This window comes from Gopherus flavomarginatus, chromosome 6 (genome assembly GCF_025201925.1).
Source record: "Gopherus flavomarginatus isolate rGopFla2 chromosome 6, rGopFla2.mat.asm, whole genome shotgun sequence".
Classification (NCBI taxonomy): Eukaryota; Metazoa; Chordata; order Testudines; family Testudinidae; genus Gopherus; species Gopherus flavomarginatus.
In genome coordinates this window covers 116,183,977-116,206,637 of record NC_066622.1, presented here as the reverse complement: position 1 = coordinate 116,206,637, position 22,661 = coordinate 116,183,977, and the positions used below count along the sequence as shown (strand labels likewise).

At 40.3% G+C, this 22,661-nt stretch overlaps 1 protein-coding gene across 7 annotated transcripts in view; it reads left to right on the top strand.

Annotated features, from left to right (window-relative positions):
* The window catches only part of PTPRE (protein tyrosine phosphatase receptor type E), a 181,654-nt gene extending 163,368 nt beyond the window's left edge, over positions 1 to 18,286 (top strand). For all 7 annotated transcript variants that reach the window (XM_050959414.1, XM_050959415.1, XM_050959416.1 and 4 more), the window contains 3 exons: positions 331 to 482; positions 14,907 to 15,042; positions 18,125 to 18,286. In XM_050959414.1, the coding sequence (XP_050815371.1) occupies positions 331 to 482; positions 14,907 to 15,042; positions 18,125 to 18,199 (363 nt within the window). In that variant the 3' untranslated portion in view covers positions 18,200 to 18,286. The remainder of the gene's footprint in view (positions 1 to 330; positions 483 to 14,906; positions 15,043 to 18,124) is intronic.
* Positions 18,287 to 22,661: the final 4,375 nt, after the last annotated feature.

Here is a 22,661-nt window from a genome sequence, read left to right as displayed (position 1 = left end):
ATGAAAACCCTAAGCCATTGATTTTCATATTTGAAATTAATAGTCTCTATAATATGCCCTTAGAACTAGCTAGATGAAACAGTTGTGGAAATCAAAGGGGAAATTATAGGGTCAATTTTCAGTGTACCACACAGGGCATTAAGAGAGAGAACTACCTGAGCTGCACGATTAATTTGTCATGCACCAGGTTGAAAATGGCCCCTATATCATCATGTTACAAATTTTTGTATAAGAAATGTTAAAAGTGTTTAAAAAAAAAAAAAAAAAGTCCTTGCATTTTAAACTGACAACTATATTAAATCTGTTCCTGCCACACTTCTGAATTATCAGGAGAAGCAGAGCAGACTTGTCCGACAATTTCATTTTCATGGATGGCCTGAAATTGGAATTCCTGCTGAAGGAAAAGGAATGATTGACCTCATTGCAGCTGTCCAAAAGCAGCAGCAGCAGACAGGAAACCATCCAATTACTGTGCATTGCAGGTAAGACTTATTTCTTCTCTGCTTTTTTAAAATTTTGTAATCATTCCTATTATTTATGATCTGTATAACATTCTCCATCTGCCCTTTCTTCTGGTTTGATGGTTATCATGGCAATGTTCTGTTCCAAGGGACTGGACAGTACTTTTTAAAACAAAACAAAACCAAAACTCTTGTTTCTTCCTGGATTAGTTAGTAAACAATACAAACTATTAGCCCAAGCCTTGCTCCCCTAGTGGTGAGAAGATATGTGTCGATGTGAGGAATAAAACATTTGAATACACACTTGCACCTTAACTTCATTTAGTCTTGTGACTGGGAAAGTACAACTGCAGTGAAATTTAAAAACAATGTATATTGCAATAGCACCCAGAGGTCCCAGTCAGGATCAGAATCCCATTGTGCTATATGTTGTCAAGACATATAGTAAAATGTGGTCCCTGCATGAAGTCTAATTTTAAGGCACACAAGTGAGTTTAACAAACCGGAAGGAGAAGGAGTTGGGAGAACAAGGAGAACAGTGATAAGATCACACTCTTACATTGCTAGCGTACAACTTAATGAATGTGATGCATTTAAAAGGTATTTTTGTCCTCAGACATTTTCCATTTCATTTATTTGCTTCCCCTTTAATTTCTGCCCAGTTCATTTAAAAAAAAAAAAATCATTTGCCTTTGCCTGGATATTTTATTTCTTCAAACCCCTGTCCTTTTTCAGGGGTTGTTAAAGTCTGTTTCTTTTTTGTTTTAAACTTTCACTTTTGCCAGTTTTTAGTTTGGGGTTTTGGGTGTTTTTTTAGTGTCTTTCCTCATTCCAATAGAATAAAAATTAATTTTTTTTAATCCTTTACCTATTTTAGATATTTTTTTAAAATCAAAATAACAATACACTCAGTTCCCCGAAAACCCTTTTCTATGTCCATGTCCTTACCAAGGTTACTGCCGTCTCCCCCACAAAGAGTTGAGTACTCTTTAACAAGACAAACTGAAGCCGACTTTTAACAAACGATGATATCACTGGAGCTCCTGAGGCACTGAAGGGGAAGTTGCCATATCCCTCAAGTGAGGAGTTATTAAGCTCATGCTTAACATTGACATCTCTTGACACTGGCGACTTTACCAACTATTGATTACTTGGCATTGTTCTAAAACCTATTGAAGGAAATTTAACAGTTTGTAATTAGCATGTAAGCTCTTTAGGGCATGTCTTTATTCTGTGTCTCCTCTGTGACTGGTGCTCTCAGGCATTACCTTGATACAAATAATAAATATCATCTGTCTCTAATTTCCCCTTTTGGGGGAAGATTATTCAGCAGTTTGTGGGAGGACAACTCTGGTGACATCTGGAGTACTCAGATTACCCCCTTTGAATCTGGCTGTTGACTTGGGTGTGGTGCACAACCTCACTAATTTCATTGGTTGATTATCCCTTAGAAATGGAAAGAGGTCAAATTCTCATGCTGATTCTTTTAGATCTAACTGCAGCCTTTTATAGTATCAACCCTGAGGTTTCCAGCACCTGTCTGTGGTCTCCAGCAGGGGAGACACTTAGCATCTGCGGTATGATGGTGACAGCAACTATTATTTGTAGAGGTACGCCAGTCTTTTTTTCAGTGAGGTCTGCAAACTGGAAGTGCCTTTGGATTTTGGCAGCAGCCATTTGCCTTTGGATAATAGGCAATTGATTATTTCCCTCTCTGCAGAAATGTTATCTCAGCTCTTGTGACCTCCAAATTGGTTCTTGCAATGTGCTCTACAGGGAATTACCCTCAAAGACCACTTGGAAGCTACAGCTAGTGCAGAATGCAGCTGCCCACTTATCAGCTATGAGTTAGTGATGGAGAGCATATTACACTTATTCTCTGAAGTGTGCACTGACTTTCAGTTTGCTCTGGGAACAATTAAAGGTACTGGTCTTGATCCACGAAGCCTACGATTTGGGTTTGGGTTACTTGAAAGACCTGTATTCTCATGCACCATTGGAACAAACCGCTGTGGTGACACTTGCTAACAGTCCCTTTATTTGCATGTCTTGGAGCTTGAGTCTGTCGACATTCAGGACCTGGTCTAAGAATATGCATATTAATTAACAGAATGAGCAATTCCTATCTCCTACTGTTTGCTTCTGATTTGTTTTGTTCTTTGTTATTTTCACATATTTTCCCTAAAGGCTTGTTTTCTCTGTACCAACTGAACTTGTAGACACTAACAGTTTTAGTGCCTGATTCTGCAGTTTGACAGTGGATTCCAGTAACTACGATTTGAAATCTGTTAGTAAGTCAGGACATTGAATGATATTTAAAGCGAGTAAAATATGGGACAGTTTTAGCCAATCAATAAGGGAGAAACACCCTTTTTGCCTAACAGTATTCCTTTGGTTAATACAACATGTTGGAAATCAAAGAACTAGAACCACATATTACATCTAATATTTTCATCCTCTCAGACCCACAAAAGCTTTGAAGAATTAGGTTAACGTTGTAGGCCACATTTCTCCCTGAATTTTAACATATGTTTATTTCGAAACACCACTGGAATGATAAAAACCGTATTCCAAAATCCTTAAGACTTAGATCTCTCTACTCTTCTCAGTTACACAGAGTCATATGAGAGTATATTTTGGAAAATCAGCTGCTATACTTGAAAACTCTGAAATTCACATTCTTAAGGCTTATGACTAGAACCTTCTCTCAAATACACATAGATTCAAATCTTGAAAAAACACTTAGTGCATTTAAAGTCCAGCAGCTGATTTTCCAAGATGTATGTTAATGTGAGCCCATGTATTTTGAGGATTAAATGCTAAGCCTTTAGAATTTAGGAATTTTCTATGCAAGTGTGAGCTTGCAATTTCAGAAGCTCTTTGCCCAAGGTATGCTGTGATTTCCACATGCTTAAGGTAGGGGAAGGAAGCCAATGGGGCAGATCCTCAGATAGTATCTTTATTTGTGGGAAGTTCAGCTTTCACCTTCTAAGTGGAAGGATCTAATTTAGCCATTATTATCCATGAATATTATGTCTGTAAAGCAGAATGCACTCTCATTGCATTTTTGAGCTGTATACTTTTGATTATAATCTCTGCAGCCTGCAATAGCATACATTTAGTCAAGTATTTAGTTTAATTTTTTGTTTAAATCATATTGTATACAGAAAATTAAATGTCTAATGTAGCAACTGTTAAAGCAGGTTTTGGTTATCTACTGTGATGCGTTTTTCTGACAGAGAAACATGACACTAATAATCATGGGTGAGCTGTTTGTATTTGTATGCAAATTATTATCAACAAAAATAGGCTTTCCTTATCCCTTAAAATATAGGCACGTTACTGGTTCATATATCACCAAAATCATTGTTTGTCGTTTAGACTGCTTGCAAATTAAAACAAAAACTGCTTAGAGCAAATCTGTTTAACATGCCTATGACTTATTAAACATTACAGTCAAGTTCTTAAAAACAGAACTGGGCAATGAAAAGTAGTGAAGTGCTGGAAGGTGCTGGTGGTTCATACATGAGACAGTGATTTTTCTTCTTTAGTTGTGCCTCCAAAAAGGGCAAAAGAGGAACTCCCAAATGCTGACTGTCTACTTTGGTTCTTGAGAGCGGCATCTCTGGTTACAAGGGAGGGATGCAGTAACTGGAGATTTACTGGGAAATGTCTAAAGTTTAGACTGTCCGGAGTAAAAAATGAAAACCTAAAATCCTTGGCCCCAAGTCATGTTTCCTACCTTATCTGCAGTTTTAAAATGCCTCTCAGATGAGGAAGAAATGATGGTTTAAAAGGTGAGGGGAGGTAAGGTTATGATGTTCTCTGCAATTTCATAAATAACTTATCAATGGAGGAAACATCTCAGAGTGCACAGAAGCAATTTTTTCCCTGGCCAAAATATGGATTACCTTAGAAGGAAAAAAACAGACATTTTCACTGAGTATGATGAGGCAGAATCCTCTTAAATAAAATATTACTCGAGAGCTCTGATGATATGAAACCTGATAATGAGGAGGGGGTGATATGGTTTTGTTACTTTGTTTATCTCAGAATTTTGTGTAAGGAAGTTTAATGTAACCCAGATTTTTCCCCTCTCTTTTTTGATGCAGTCTGTGAATTGTTTTTCAGTCTCTAGTATGTGTATATATGTGGGTAAAGAGGTAGTACTAATTAGCATTTATTCCTACTTTTTTAAAAATAATACACCCTACTTGAAATGTGAGAATTGTGGAAAAACTGGAATATATTGTCTTACATGGTAATATTAGTGCCCTAGAGATCAACATGAGGAAATCTAGTGCCACCTCATACAATATCATTTTCCTTTTTTAGCCCTGACATACTAGACACTGCTTCAAATGGCTGCATAGGGAGCAAGACCAGTGGTTGAAAGCTCTCTCTTACCTTGGGATTTTTGCAACTAAGTTAATGCAGATCTTATCAGCATTAATTCACCTGATTTTCTCTTCCACAATATTGAACACGCCTCTTCCAAGGGATGGTTCTTCTTCGAGTGATTGCTCACATCCATTCCAGTTAGGTGTGCGCGCTGCGTGCACATTCGTCGGAAGATTTTTACCCTAGCAACACTCTGTGGGTCGGCTGGGCACCCTCTGGAGTGGCGCCGCCATGGTGCCAGATATATACCCCTGCCGACCCAACCGCCCCTCAGTTCCTTCTTACCGCCCGTGTTGGTCGTTGGAACAGTGGAGCGCGGCTTAGCTGATCTCCACCTCCCTAGCTACTCGTAGTTTTCTCGTTGTTATTGTGTATATAGTTCAAATTTTTATACTTGCAGTTAGTTTATTATTTTCTTTAACATAGTGTATATAGTTAAGAGGGGTCGGGGATTAGCCCCTTCCCCTCACCCAGTGCCAGGGCCCATGCCCGGTTCACCAGGTTTCAAACTGTGCTCAGCCTGTCGCAAGCCGATGCCTACAAGAGATCCTCATGACTCCTGCCTTAAGTGCCTTGGGGAATCCCACCTCACAGATAAGTGCCGCATTTGCAAGGCCTTCAAGCCACGGACCAAAAAGGAGTGGGACTTTTGTCTTAGACAGTTCCTGATGGAGGCAGCTCTTACTCCTCCACCATCGGCACCGAGCGCCAGACAGTCCGCACCGGAGAGAAGTGCATCGTCGGCACCAGAGCGCACTGGTACCGCTAAGGCCCCTCGGCACCAACCGTCGCCGGCCCAGATGTCTGCTCGGCACCGCTCCCTCTCCCCACGGGTAAAAAAACATAAGACTCCTACGGCTTCCATGTCCACGCTGCAGTCGGAGCACCCGCCTAAGTCGGACTGCCCAGCACCGACAACTGCCGTGGCACCGGCAACTTCAGCACTGTCGATTCCGGTCCTGCAAGAGCCGTTGAATCCGGTGCCTGACAACTCCCCGGCACGTGCCGTGGTTGAGCTTACTATTCCCTCCACGCCGGAGACTTTCTCTACGGCAGGGGAACTGATTGCACTGATGGAGTCTGCGCTGCCTCAACCCCCGGCACCGCCAGTGCGGGTTATACAGTCCATAGGCAAACCTGCCCTACTGAGACCATCCTCCTTCGGCACCGCTGAGAGGCACCAATCACGATCGCGGTCCTGTCGGCATTCTCGGTCCCATCGCTGATCCCGGTCCCGACGCCGCTTGCAGTCCCGGTACCGTTCTCCATCTCGGTACCAGTCGCACTCGCGGCACCATTCAAGACCCAGTTCACCGGCCCGGTACTCTCAGTACTGATTAAGCTCCTGGCACCGCTCCCGGCACCGCACCTCTCGCAGCCCCTTCCAGTGTTGAGCTTCGAGATCCCGGTCTTGTTCCCGGTACCGGTATAGCGCCTGGTACCGCTCTTCGCTGCAGCGTACAGACAGACTGCCCAGGGATGAAGACCATTCTCAGGGGTTTTCAGCTCCTCCTGGGCCATCTTGCCATGCATCTATGTCATCCCATGCGGACAGTGCTTCCTATGCACAGGACCATGACTTAGATGTTCCCAGCCGTGTCTTTCAAGAGACCCAGGCTCAAGACCAAGGACCTGATCAGTGGTCCTTCTGGACGCCTTGGGCATATCACCAAGCCCAAGGTGGACCTCCAGTGCCATCACGCTCCGTACTGTTGGAGCACCAGGAGCCGGAAGCTACTGTTAGCTGCCCCCCTCCTGCGGCTATGGAGGACGCTCCCATTCGGGCACCAGACCCTCAGGTCCCACCGGAGCTGGACATTGCCCAAGTCCACGAGACAACGGAGGACTCGATTGTCCCTGGCCTTTCCTCTTCCTCTTCTCCAGATGAAGCGGTGGCGGGGACATCCTCCTCGGGCCCTCCTCCAGTTGACCTAAGGTGACATCAAGACCTCCTGAGATGGGTGGCTCTGAATATGAACCTCCAGGTGGAGGAGGTTCCGGAGATAGAGGACCCAGTGGTAGATATTTTGTTGGCTGACACTCCCACAAGGGTGGCCTTACCATTTATTCGGACGATCCAAGCGAAGGCTGATACCATCTGGCAGTCTCCAGCATCTATTCCACTCACGGCTCGGGGAGTTGAGAGGAAGTACATGGTGCCCTCTAAGGGGTACGAGTACCTGTACGTACACCCTCCTCCCTGCTCCTTCATCGTCCAATCGGTTAATGAAAGGGAGCCCCATGGCTAGCAAGTCCCTGCCCCAAAAGCAAAGGAGGCTAGGTGCATGGATTTATTGGGGCGTAAAATCTACTCTGCCGGGGGCCTCCAACTCAGAGTGGCAAACCAACAAGCCCTGCTTAGCCACTATAACTATAATGCCTGGGCGGCAGTTGAGAAATTCACAGAACTAGTCCCCCAAGACTCGCGCCAAGAGTTTGCAGCCCTGGTGGGGAGAACTTCTCTCCAGGCCTCCTTAGATGCAGCTGACTCTGCGGCCAGAACTCTGGCTTCAGGAATTACCATGAGGCGAATATCATGGCTTCAGGTGTCAGGCCTTCTACCTGAATTGCAGCATATGATACAGGACTTGCCCTTAGAAGGTCAGGGCCTATTTTTGGAAAAGACTGACCCTAGGCTGCAGAGTGTGAAGGACAATAGGGTGATCATGCGCTCGCTCAGGATGCACACACTGCAGACTCAGCGCAGACCCTTCCGGCCCCAGCCTCAGCGCCCTTACCCCCCGCCTAGATAGCGGCAGGACTTCAGCAGTCCGAACACCAAGGGGGTCAGAATCACGGCCCCGCCAAACCACCTACGGGACCTAAACCAAACTTTTGAAGGCGCGCTCGAGGGCGACGTACCAGTTGTTTAACAGGATCATTTCCCTCCCTTTTGCAACTGCCTTTCCTCTTTCCTCCCTGCGTGGACCCAGCTGACTTCAGATCGTTGGGTCTTACGCACGGTAGAATTTGGATACCGCCTTCAGTTTATTTCGCCCCCCCCCCATCCTCGTCCCTCTTCAGGGACCCCTCTCACAAGCAAATCCTCTTGCAGGAGGTACGTTCCCTCCTTGCCATGGGAGCTTGTCATTTATGATAGAGCTATAGAGGAGGTACTGGAGGACTTGAGGGGCAAGAGGTTCTACTCCCGCTATTTCCTAATCCCCAAGGTGAAGGGAGGTCTCAGACCAATTCTAGACCTGCGGGGACTCAACAAGTTCTTGATAAAGTTGAAGTTCCGCATGGTATCCCTGGGGACCATCATCCCATCCTTGGATCCTGGAGACTGGTATGCCGCCCTCGATATGAAGGACGCGTATTTTCACATTGCCATTTATCCTCCGCGCAGACAGTACCTCAGGTTTGTGGTCAACCGTCAACATTTCCAATTTACGGTCATTCCGTTTGGCCTCTCCACAGCCCCAAGAGTGTACACAAAGTGTATGGCCGTAGTCAGCGCCTTCCTCCGTCGCGACGCATACATGTCTTCCCATATCTCGACAATTGGCTCATTCGCGGGGCCTCCGAGACCCAAGTAACATGGCACGTGGGCATCGTCCAGGACCTATTCATCCAATTAGGCCTGATGATCAACCTAGAGAAATCTACTCTGTTTTCCACACAAAGAATAGAGTTCATTGGGGCCATTCTGGACTCCAATCTCGCCAGGGCCTGCTTACCACAGCCGCAGTTTCACGCAATGATATCGATTATACAAGACCTACAAAAATTCCCAACCACTTCGGCTCGAACTTATCTCGGCCTCCTGGGTCACATGGCTGCCTGCACGTTCGTGACCAAGCACGCCAGGCTACGCCTATGTCCCCTTCAAACTTGGCTCCCCTCAGTATACCACCCAGGGAGACACAATATAGACAGTATCCACACAGTTCCCCCGAGACTCCTAGGCTCCCTCGACTGGTGGTTGACGCCCTCCCTGGATGCCGTTCCATCTGCCCCACCCTTCTATGGCCCTGACGACGGATGCGTCATCTCTCGGCTGGGGTGCTCACCTCGGACATCTTCGCACTCAAGGCCTTTGGTCATCTCAGGAGCTGGCCTTGCACATCAATGTCCGAGAGTTGAGAGCAGTCTGTCTTGCGTGCCAGGCGTTTCAACAGCATCTGCAAGGCTGTTGTGTCTCAGTGTTCACAGACAACACAACAGCCATGTATTACATAAACAAACGGGGGGGACACGGTCCTCCCCCTTTGTCAGGAAGCCATTCAACTCTGGGACTTTTGTGTAGCCCATTCGATAGACCTGGTAGCCTCCTTTCTCCCAGGGGTTCGGAACACTCTGGATTGACTCAGCAGATCCTTCCACTCTCACGAGTGGTCGATCCGTCCGGACATTATTCATTCTGTTTTCCGGAAGTGGGGATTTCCCCGCATAGACCTCTTCACTTCCCACGAGAACAGGAAATGCCAGATTTTCTGTTCCTTCCAAGGTCTCTCCCCGGACTCGATCTCGGATACTTTCCTGATACCGTGGACGAGCCAGCTGCTTTACGCCTTTCCACCATTCCCGCTGGTTCACAGGGTCCTGCTAAAGCTCCACAGGGACGGAGCTCGCTTGATCATGATCACCCCAGCATGGCCAAGGCAGCACTGGTACACCATGTTGCTCGACCTGTCGATAGCCAGCACAATTACCCTGCCTCTTCTCCCAGACCTCATAACTCAGGACCACGGCAGACTTCACCACCCAGACCTGCAGTCCCTTCCACCTGAATTGCAGTCAGAGTTACGCTGCTCTGCCTCGGTACAACAAATACTCCTGGATAGCAGGAAACCTTCCACTTAGTCTACATATCTGGCCAAGTGGAAGCATTTCTTCTGCTGGTGCAAAACACAAAATGTTACTCCCACCGAGGTCTCGATCCCCACCATCCTGGACTACCTCTGGTCTCTCAAACAGCAGGGCCTAGCGGTATCATCATTAAGGGTGCACTTCGCGGCCATTTCTACCTTCCACCGAGGGGAGAGTGGCCGTTCCATGTTTTCACACCCTATGGTTTCCAGGTTCCTCAAGGGCTTGGAGCGCCTATACCCCCAAGTACGCTGCCCTGCCTCTACCTGGGACCTCAACCTGGTCTTAACCAGACTTATGTCTCCACCATTCGAGCCATTAGCAACTTGCTCGCTGCTACACCTGTCCTGGAAGACAGTTTTCCTCGTAGCCATTACATCAGCCAGACAAGTCTCCGAGCTTCGGGCGCTCACGGTGGACCCACAAGGACAAGGTGCAGTTGCGACCACACCCAGCGTTCCTCCCTAAAGTGGTATCGGCCTTCCATATCAGGACATCTTCCTTCCGGTCTTCTTCCCGAAGCCGCACTCATCACGACGGGAGCAACAGTTGCACTCTCTAGATGTCCATAGGGCGCTTGCATTTTATATCGAACAGACGAAGCCCTTTCGTAAATCGCCCCAACTCTTCATTGCAGTGGCAGACCGAATGAAGGGCCTACCTGTCTCCTCCCAGAGGATCTCCTCATGGGTAACGGTGTGCATCCGCACTTGTTATGACTTGGCTTATGTTCCCTCGAGCCATCTCACCGCACATTCTACCAGGGCTCAGGCTTCATCTGCTGCCTTCCTGGCTCATGTACCAATCCAGGAAATATGTTGCGCAGCTACGTGGTCCTCGGTCCACACCTTTGCTTTGCATTATGCTCTAGTTCAACAGTCTAGAGATGATGCAGCCTTTGGCTCAGCGGTTTTGCATTCTGCCACATCTCACTCCGACCCCACCGCCTGGGTAAGGCTTGGGAATCACCTAACTGGAATGGATATGAGCAATCATTCGAAGAAGAAAAGACAGTTACTCACCTTTGTAACTATTGTTCTTCGAGATGTGTTACTCATATCCATTCCAAACCCGCCCTCCTTCCCCACTGTCAGAGTAGCCGGCAAGAAGGAACTGAGGGGCGGTTGGGTCGGCAGGGGTATATATGCGGTGCCACTCCAGGGGGCGCCCAGCCGACCCACTGAGTGTTGCTAGGGTAAAAATCTTCCAACAAATGTGCACGCACCGCGCGCACACCTAACTGGAATGGATATGAGCAAGACATCTCAAAGAACAACAGTTACAAAGGTGAGTAACCGTCTTATATGGTAGCAGAACCTCTGAGAGCACAGCGTCACTGCCAGGGACACTAGAAGAGGGGTCAGAACTTAGTCCAGATTCACAGGGCTGCTGAGCAAATGGTTGTGTGTGCGTTCATGCATGTGTGTGTGTATTCCAGATCTTCTGAGTTTGGGAACCAAACATGTTTTGGCAAATAGCCCATATAAGGGACAATAAGGCCTGTTGTTATCTACAGCTCATAAATGAATGTATTATATGTATCTGGAATGATTACATTTTTCCTTTGACAAGAATTATAAATAACATTTTAAAATAAAATAACAACATTGATACAGTTAAATCTCCTTGGGCTGAAATGTGTATTTGAAGAAGGGCTTAATGACTTTAGCTGGCACAAATAGACATATAGCAAACACACACTTATAAGATACTGCAATTAACATGGGAAAATCTAAAACAAATCCAAATAATGTATCATCATTTTACTAGATTATTCCAGATTTCCTGCTGGAATTGGTTCATATCCCTGGACCATATCCATGGAGTTTTGCTTGAGTGAGAATTGAGGTGCCTGTTCCTTCACACCTTGCTCAGGTACAAGTCCCATTGAAGTTAATGGGTGTTTTGCTAGAGTGAGGTGTGCGGGATTTGGCCCATTGTGTCTTGTTCAGATATACCATGAATTTCCAGCATTCACATTCACTCTGCATCTGTGTGAATCTTAGAATTTAAGCCATGATTATTTTGAAAAACTCTGTTAGTTGCTTTTTGTTTATAGTCCATATCATACCAACAAGAATGTGAAGACTTCTAAAGCAGAAATACTGATGTATTGGCCACTGGCTAACAGTTACAGGGACATGTCCATTACTTCTAAAATCTTACTGTATATTTTGTATAATATTCTGTAATCAGGTGAGATGTTTCTTCATGTACATCCAGCTGAGATGTTTAAATAGGTCACACGTTAAACTAAGAAGTGCAAGCTAAGGAACTTCCTCACTGCCTAGGATACAATGCCCAACGTACATACATTACCAGTCCAGTGAATTAATGAAGTTAGGTGTGGATGAATTTGTCTCTCCACATTTAAATAAAACAATAATGTAATAAAACAAATGAAATTGTATTATTTGCGTATTTCTATCTAGATTAAATATTACCAGTTTTCAGAACACAGGTTTCTATTTATTTTTCTCATTCTATTTACAGAAGATTTAAGAGTGGCAAGGACTGACCACAACAATTATAACAGATAATAAAAATATCAAACTATTTAATATTTAAGGTTTTTACTAAGAGTGTTGCCTAGAGACAGTTTTTATAATTCTTTGTCCTTCATAGTGTCTTTGTAGCTGCCCTCTGTTCTCAGTCTCTTCCTCTCTATAGGTGCCTGAGTTTTTCTCTTCTTTATTTCTTCTCACCTGCAGTGGCATTCTCTTCTAGGCTGTAGTGGAGTCTAAGGACCCCCCCTGCAATGGGTTATTTCTGTAGCCACATCAGTTTGCCCCATCAGGTTTTCATTTGTCTTTGATTCTTACATCCTTCAAGAAACAATATTATTCTGTGAGCCAAATTAAATGAGACCATCATCCTAAAAGATTTTTTATTTTAAACCTCTTTAGATTCAGTAAAGGGTTGTTGAGGAAAAGAGGGAAGAACAAATATGAAGGGGAGAGTACTGTACTGTAAACCATACAACATATATATTTTATCTTACATTTCTAAGGGAAGTTGAACCTACATGTAATCACACTTAAATAATTTTTTAGAGATAAATGTGTGGGTGTGGTGTTTTGCCTGAAGTATTTCTCAAGTTGGGGGTGGGAGGACAGATGGTATGGGGAAGAATAAAAGGAGATTCTTCCTTTTTTTGCCCATTTAGACATAAGGGAATGAGTAGCATATTTAACTATTTCTGTGTACATGTTTACAAAGCAGGGCTTTGGAGCTGTGCTCCAGCTCTGCTCCAGCTCCAGGCAAAAACCTGCAGCTCCACTGCTCCGGATCTGCTCCATGCTGCAGCTCCAGGCTCCGCTCCAAAGCCCTGTTACAAAGTATTTCATGTTATAATATTCTTGTAGCATTTTTTCATCTTCCTCCAGCTATGGACCTATTCCAGAAGGAGTCATTCACCAACCTTTTAGACAGTTTTTCTAGGGATTGGCTAATTACATATAAATCTGAACCTTTTTAGATTTTGCAGCTGCTTTTAATCTGATGAAAGTAGTTTTCTATAGGGAATTGCACAACTAATACATTTTACTTGTTCACTTTTGCCTCCTACTAGACTTTAATGTATCCAGTTGAGGATACATGCATTTGTACTTAATCTTTTCATAAGGACCTGCTTATCAGAAAGATTTCTTATTTGATGGAAATAAAGTAAAAGCAATGACCGTTGATGGTGATTACAATTCATCTTGCTTATAAATGATTAAGATATGTTAAAAATTCAAACATAATGAATTATTTTGTAGTTATCCTTGGTTTAGGGACATGAATTAAACTTTTCTGTCTTTCATTTAACTTCATCACAGATTCCCAGAATCATCCAGGTTTTTATGACTATTCTTGCATTGTGGCTGTGTGTCTCACAGTTCCTAATCACTGTTACTTGGCCTCTACTAGTTGTAACTAGTTACTCTGAACCATAGTGAAATTAGGAGACAAAATATAAACTCATCTTTGACATTGGTCAAATGGTCATTAATCAAATGGCAGTGAAAGGAGCTCCACCCTATTTTATTTTCACTAATAATGGCAGCAAACATCTAATCAGCTGCTGAAATTTGAAAAACAAGGGAAATGCGAGTGTAAAGGTAGAAAGTGGACACAGTCACTTTGTGCATTCAACAGCAACAGCAGATATGGACTAACCTATTGCTATTCTGCATGATCAGGGCTAGATTTCAAATTAGATGGATTTTATCCATAATAGGATTTAGGAACTGTACTTTTTATTTGAATATATAATATGGAGTATCAGTTCTGATTCTTAGCTTCAGACTTGGTAGCAGCCATAACATTTTAGTCTGTATTAAATTGAGGATAAAGCTAAATCTATTAGACGAAATGAGAGTCAAACACACTAAAAATAAGAAAATAAAAATGAGAAACCCTGGTAAAGGAGTCCAGAACAAAACAAACTATGCAGGGAAAAGCCTTTAGACAGTCACAGCTGCAGCAGCAATAAGGCCAGAGCCTGACAACTGGGACAACCACATTTTCTTGTTGGACAATCAAATATGAAGTATTTCCTGCTTACAGAAAAGTGGTTAAGAAGGAAAAAAATACCAATACAGATCAATTCCATCATATCACATAATTTGGAACAATGAGCCATCACTGTTCAAGAGAGACACATAGCTAGAATAATAAAGTGTAGGTTAGGAATTAGTTTCATTGACAGGAATGTTTGGGGATGGTGTACTATGTAATATGATTCAGTTACTCACAAGTCTTCCCTTTCATAAGCAACAAAGAATTTGCCCAAATCTTTAAAGATAACGGTGATAGTACCATAAATTTCAATTGGTTTGGAGACAAATACCGATTAGAAACATTTCAAGTCTACAGGACTATGGCCCCAGTTCTACAATCATATACTGTATACACGTGCTTAATTTTATGCACACGTAGTGCATTTGATTTCTATGGAATTATTCACTTGTATAAATAAGCATGCAAGTGTTCGCAGAAAACAGGACTTTATCAGAACTGGCCTGGTTGAGAATTCATTTTTATTAATTCTTGATTATAACATGGAAAGGTATGCCATGCATATGACAGCAATAAACTTAGTAAGCAAGAGACTTTTAATCTGCTAATAACGGTACTTGAATATTCTGCATTAATTATTATGTAAAGTATCTTTGTTGCTCTTTATTGTAATTTGGATGGGTATGTCCTGACATTTTGTTAAGCAAAAGAAATATGTTTGTCTTGCAGTGCGGGAGCTGGAAGAACAGGTACATTCATAGCACTCAGCAATGTTCTGGAACGAGTAAAGGCTGAAGGGCTCTTAGATGTATTTCAAGCTGTGAAGAGCTTAAGAATGCAAAGGCCACATATGGTGCAAACACTGGTATGATATTTAACAATAAGAATCTTTGTCTAATGATGTAAGATTTCTAAATGTTCTGGTGGGAAGAGAACAAAGGCTCATTTTACTAGCTGCAATAAATATATTATGGGACTACTTTTAACAACTATATACTTATGTTGAAAGAGGTGTTTCATTATAAACTTCTATTTTATTTTGTAATAGGCTTTCTAAGAAATAATTTTGGGGTAAAAGTTGCTGTGTGTTGTTAGCGAACTGCTGATTTTGGTTTGTTTGTTTGTTTGGGGGGAGGGGGATTATGAAAGATTTTTTTTAAAAAATCCATGGGAACATTCTTGTGATCGTGAAAAAAGACATACATTAGTTCTTTTTTAAATAAAATGTTGATAATTTTATCTAAAAAATGGCTTAAACACATCTAACTGACTTGCAGTTAGTTCTCACAGAGGAGAAGTGCCTTCGGAACATTAGAAGAATTTAGGTTATATTTATTTAACAAAGTTATGACTATCTGAAGATAGTTTTTCAACAAACATCAAGCACAGAATCCTGGAGAGCTACAAACTTTAATTAATAATAGCAATACATTGCATTTCTAGCACTTTCCATTCAACAGTCTCAAAGTGCCTTACAAACAGTAATCTCAAAACTAGGGCTGTCAGGAATTAAAAAAATGAATCGCGATTAATCATGCAATTAAAAAAAATAATCATGATTAAACAATAATAGAATACCATTTATATAAATATTTGTGGATGTTTTCCAGATTTTCAAATATTGATTTCAATTACAACACAGAATACAAAGTGTACATATTTATATTTACTTTTATTACAAATATTTGCACTATATAAAACAAAAGAAATAGTGCATTTCAATGCACCTAATACAAGTATTGTAGTGCAATCTCTTTATAATGAAAGTTGAAGTTACAAATGTAGAATTATGTACAAAAAATAACTGCTTTCAAAAATAAAACAACATAAAACTTTAGAACCTAGAAGTCCACTCAGTCCTACTTCTTGTTCGGCCAATCGCTCAGACAATCAAGTTTGGTTACAATTTGCAGGAGATAATGCTGCCCACGTCTTGTTTACAACGCTACCTGAAAGTGAGAACTGGCGTTCACGTGGCACTGTTGTAGTCGTCATTGCAAGATATTAATGTGCCAGATGCGCTAAAGATTCGTATGTCCCTTCATTCTTCAACCACCATTCAAGAAGACATGCGTCCATGCTGATAACAGGTTCTGCTCAATAACGATCCAAAGCAGAGCGGACCGACACATGTTCATTTTTATCATCTGAGTCAGATGCCACCAGCAGAAGGTTGATTTTCTTTTTTAGTGGTTCAGGTTCTGTAGTTTCCGCATTGGAGTGTTGCTTTTTTAAGACATCTGAAAGCATTCTCCACACCTCGTCACTCTCAGATTTTGAAAGGCATTTCAGATTCTTAAACCTTGGGTTGAAAGTTGTATTTATCCATAGAAATCTCACATTAGTACCTTCTTTGCGTTTTGTCAAATCTGCTGGGAAAGTGTTCTTAAAACGAATATGTGCTGAGTTATCATCTGAGACTGCTATAACATGATATATATGGCAGATTGCAGGTAAAACAGAACAGGAGGCATAAAATTCTCCCCCCAAGGAGTTTAGTCACAAATTTAATTAACCTATTATTTTTTTAACAAGCATCATCAGCATGGAAGCATGTCATCTGGAATGGTGGCCAAAGCATGGAGGAGCATATAAATGTTGAGCATAGCTGGCACATCAATACCTTGCAAAGCTGGCTACAAAAATGCCATGTGAATGCCTGTTCTCAATTTCAGGTGACTCTGTAAATAAGAAGTGGTCATCAGTATTTCCTGTAAATGTAAACAAATTTGTCTCTCTTAGCAATTGGCTGAAAAAGAAGTAGGACTGAATGGATTTGTAGGGTCTAAAGTTTTACACTGTTTTGTTTTTGAGTATACAGGATAGTGGAAGATATATACATATAAGATGGATAGGTCTTTAGTGGCAAATGGCAGCATTTCAAGGCAGGATTGGTTTCATTTTTCTGGAGTGGGACTCAGCTTTCAAAAGTTTGGGAAACACTGTATTATGGGTCTATGACCTTGGAAAAAGGTGAGGTCAGTGTTATCACTGGGGAGAACAAGGAGAAAATATATACTGTTGCTGTATGCTAAATAACTGTTACCCAGAAGTGACTGCATTTCATTTTGTTTGCCAGAAGCTGGGAATGGGCGATGGGATGGATCACTTGATGATTACCTATTCTGTTCATTCCCTCTCGGGCATCTGGCATTGGCCACTGTCAGAAGACAGGATACTGGGCTAGATGGACCTTTGGTCTGACCCAGTATGGCTCGTTTATTTATGATTGGGAGGTGTGCATTTCATTTGTAACTGGGATTGGGTTTCTGTGTGTGTGTAAGTATAAATATGAGAGAGAATATTCTTATTTTTAGTTCTTTAGGGCAGGAATTCAACAGGGCTGCACTTGGCCTCTATGTGCTACTACAACATAATTGTTTAATAATCATAATATCTATGCATAGAGAGTTTGTAAGGTGCTTTGAGGTTGTTTGAAAGGCACCGTGAACCCAGTTCTGGAAGGTGTTGATCACCGCAGAGCTCCTATTGACATCAGTGGGATTTGAGGATGCTTTGCACCTCCCAAAGTGTACTTTGCACTTAGCAGGATTGGACTCAGTAGTTTGCAAGTTCTTTCACATTATAGATGTCTACTAAGTTTTGAGAGAGAGCCTCTTGTGGACCTCCTCTATTTCAACCTCCCAGTTCCAGTTCCAGCATCCTCCCTGAAGCTACTATCAGGCTCAGTTACATACAAATAGCATCAGTTAATGAAGACTATGAAACTTGCAAGTTAATAAAATTGAGCATAAAAACCTTTTGTGCAAAGAGCAGAAATACAAAAATTAGCATCAACGGGGTAGATTATTTGTTTTGTCATAAACTTGCTGTTGTCCAATTGAGAATATGTTGCACTTTATGGATTTATCTAAATCTGATTATTCCAACTTAATCATAATGTACAATTGAAGTAAATCTGAATTTCTCTTTTTTTATTTTTTTAGGAACAGTATGAATTCTGCTACAGAGTGGTACAAGATTTCATTGATATATATTCTGATTATGCTAATTTCAAATAAAATTTCCTGCCTTATTTTTTAATTTAATAGTCTGTATAAATATTTGTAAATCATGTTAATTTATACCATATTTTCCATTATGATAATTCCGACTGTAAATGATAGTCTGTTTTGCTTTAAAAGTCAATTTTGCTGTATAAAATTAAAAATTACTCAAATAGAAATCTCTTTTAAAAGCTAATTATAATAAATGTTCATATACAAAATATCACTATATATGTTGTTGAATGTTATATACATTTTTTACCATATCTTGGTTTCATTTCTCTCTCTGTATTTTCCAGTACATTAAAATATTTATCAATATTAATTTTATTTCCCAAGTTTAGCAGCCCTTACATTTTACAAAGCTATTTTTATTTGATATTAAACAAGGATACATAGTGACTATGTTTAAAGCTAAATTATTTTGCCTCTGACCTTTCTTTCACTGAAATCAATAACACACAATTGATTTCATGAGTAGTAATGTTTATTAGGAGCCAGATTCTGATACCCTTACTCCATCTTCAATAGCACCTTACTCTACAAATAGTCCCATTGAAAGCAATGAGATAAGGTGCTATTTAGTGTGAGTAAGAGTGTCAGAATCTGGCCCTGAGAGTGTAATAACATATGCTCCAACTACAGCTTAAAAACAAACATTAACAGCCATGATTTTTAAAGTCAGTATATTGTACAGCTTTATTTCAAGATAAGCCGTCAGTTAGAAATAATTGAGTGTAAATACAGAGTTTAATAAATTATTTGATTTAAATGTAGTCTTGAAAGTTCATTTTACTTTGTTTTTTTATTAAATCTAATGTATTCTAAGTGTTCCTTACTGAACTGAAATACAGTTTTGTAATTTGAGTGAGTTTCACTGTTTTGAAGATCTTTTGCATGTCAGAAGATTAAATTCTGCTGAGAATATTTTTGCTGCACCTGAGCTTCTGTCAACTATTGCAAGAGGCTTTATTCCTGTTGCCACAAATAGACACAGAGCTTGATATAATATGTATAATAGAGAGAGAGAGAGAGACTGAGACTTTCTGCTTGACTAGAATATTAAAACAACTTAAATTTTTTGAAAAAGCATTTTAATATTGAAATCCCACTGGTATCAACAGTAAAGACTGTTGATAGGAAAGAGCTCTTTTAAAATGTATATTCTTAAAATAATGTATCCATAGTTAAAAAGCAGATCTTTCCCTAAGAAAAAAGGGGGTATCTATGTGTTTGCATGTATATATATAATGAAATATTTCATAGACCTAAACAGGATTTGGGGGACAGAAAGTACACAAGACACGAGGCATCTGAATGTTGAATATTTTAAAAAATATCTTTCTTATCCTTTAAAAAGCTTATATAAATTAATGAGCACAAATAAATATGAAAATATTTAATGTATATTAATATCTGATATGCAATATCTGTCTTGTTTAATTGGTTGATTTTTGAATGCAAGCATAAAAGCCTTATTTAAAAATAAGCAAACCTAAACTGATGTTTTCATTCTAGTTCTTGCACTATTTATCCCATGTTCCTTTATGATATCTGGAAATAAACAAAAATTAGTTATTCTTTTACTAATGCAAAGAGTAACAAAGGTGGTTCACACCTCTCCTTCTGTTACACAGTGAACTGAAAATGGTTCAGGTTAAAAGTCTTTAAGCACAGTTTTGAACACTGCCATTTACTGGTTATTGTCTTCCCAGTACTGCACTGCTGTATATTTATTTGTACAGTAATTATGCACTTAACAACTAAAACAATTTGTTGTAAGACTAAACACTTTGAGGTTAATGGATTAATTCAAAATGCAAAAATTTGTATTTGACTAAAGAAAAGAACATTAAATACGCTTTCAGTTCTGGCATGGTGTGAAAATGGAAAATATATTAAAATAAAAGGCATCAAATACATGCAGGTACAAAAAGCCAATACACTAAGGTGGTCAATATAAATATTTGTAGCATAGGGAGCATGTAAGTAAGATACTAAATTTGATGATGATACACTTAATAATTTCATCCCTCAGTCATTACAGAATTATTCCCAACAATAAATCTCAAATGATGGCTCAGTCTAGTTTTAAATACAAGCAGTTATGCTTCCACCATTTCTCTTGGGAGTATATTCTACAGTCTAAGTAGATTTCACTGTTGAAATTTTTTTCCCCCTAGTAATCAGCCTACATATTTTGTTTCACATTTTCCCATTATTCTGTGGACAGCCCTTAAGATCTGGCTGTGTTCAGATGTTTGGTAGATTTGTCTTGGTATTACCTAACAATTGCGCCCTGGAGTAGAACTCACTTTAGAGAGGGAGACAACCTTGTTAGATAATTTAAATTATCCTGAAGTGAGATCTGCCAATTCAGACCTATATGCCAGCACAGTCACATTGACTTCCATGTGTTCAGAAGGGTCCACTCTAACAGATTCTTTTGCAGGTTTAGGACTCAGCTCTCTGTCTGATTAATGACTGCAAGACAAGGCAGCAAGTTAGCCTCCTGATGCAGGAAGTATCAGATACTAAACAAAAACTATGATTAATATTAACCAAAATGCCAAGAAATTCCTGTTGTCTTTAAAATAAAGACATCTAAGATGTAACAGAAGTACCCATAAAAATATTTCCGAAGTGAGAAATATGGCTAAGCAATGACATGTTCTTATTATAATTTAGAAAGCTTGTTTTCCAATTCTTTTTAGCCAGATAAGGTTGTTGTACTCAATACAACAGTCTAATAAATATATAGAAGGATTATCTCTCTCTAATTTTTTTGTATTGCATGTAATTGCATTAAAATGCCAAATAGTGATCAGAAAATGTAAATTCTGGTCCATATGCGTTATTAGTCACTATGTGACTTACTTTACTGTCTATTTTCGTGTGTTACATTAGGCCCCAATTCATTAAAGTATTTAAATATGTACTTAAAGTCTGTCTCTACTCAGCAAATCACTTAAGCATGTACTGAAGTACCATTGGCTTTTGTGCTGCTGAAACATGCACTTAAATTCTTTGCTGAATTGGGGCCTTAATAAAGAATGCATACTGTAATTACCAGTGTTTTTTGAAGTATTTTTATGTATCAGTTTTTTAAACTTTTAAAATGAGCCTGACCACCTGTGTTTTCAGTTTTCATTTCCCTGGTATCGTTTTTAAAGTAATGTTACTGAAACTTTTCTGTGTAACAAATTGTATTTAATTTGTCAAATCTTTATAATGTATGTACGTATTGTACAGTTTCAGCTATCATTGATATTTTCTTTTATTACATTTATAATTTGATCTTGCTGTGTTTATAACGCCAGTGAATGTTGCTGAATTATTTGTATATGCAAATTGCAAGTTCTAATACATTCTGATGCAAGAACAAAGCTTCATTTTTATTTTCAGACTGTTTTTCTTTCTTTAAATCTCTTAATTTAATTCCTGTACTATATGTTTGTTTATATTAAGTATTCTAAAGAAGTTAAAAATCCATCACCTAGATGAATTATTTTCCATTACTTTTAATTTGTAGTTCTTGCAGACTCAGAGTAATGTTCTGACTAAAGTAAGTACTAAGTAAGTACTATGCATACAAAGTTCAGTAACTTGGTATTGCAATTTAGGGCCCAGTCCTGCAAACCTCTACTACTGTGCATAGTCCCGTGAAGTCGCTCTGATATGAAAAGTCCCATTATAGTCCTCCCTCAAAATAATCTCAATGACTAAAATCCTGGCCTGATTGACTTTTGTCAGTCCAGGATTACACTCAATATTCCTGACTAAAGAATTCTATTCCACTTATAACCATGTTCAGGCAGACCCCTGAATATATCAGCTCCCACTCAACAAATGTATCTGCAAAGTGGATGGATGCCCACACTTCTCAGCCAATATTACCAGTAGTTAAAAGGAATGAAAAATTTGGTACCTCACAGGAGGAGGAAACTTGGAAACTAATCTGGCACAATATAAAATATATTTCCTTATATCCAACCTATACCTTAACCTGAAAGGATGCTACTTAACATCAGCCAGATTAAGTCAGTGACCTCATAGAATATGAAAAATTATAAATATAAAACCACTTACATGCCAGATACCCTTTGGTCATGATATGTGAACAGCCACCTTCACCCATGTCACAGAAACACTAAACGTCCCCACTACCCTTCTTTAGACGCTACATCTCTGTAAATAGTGATAATTTTTTACTATCACTCTTAATAGTAATAAAAACAATTTTCCTTAGGAGGCCTGAGGATCATGAAACTTTCAGTGTCTGCTGAAACTAACATTTTCATGTATTTTTGTTGAAAGTGAGTACAACCAAATTGTTTAACCTGTTAGTTTCTCCCAGGAGAAAGCCCAACCTTCCAACCTCCTGCAGACTCTCGAAGCTGTTGCTCAAACACCACAATGGGACTGCAACTGAAAGCACCAAATTTAGCTAATACTTAAGGTTAGATTTCTGTAGCAT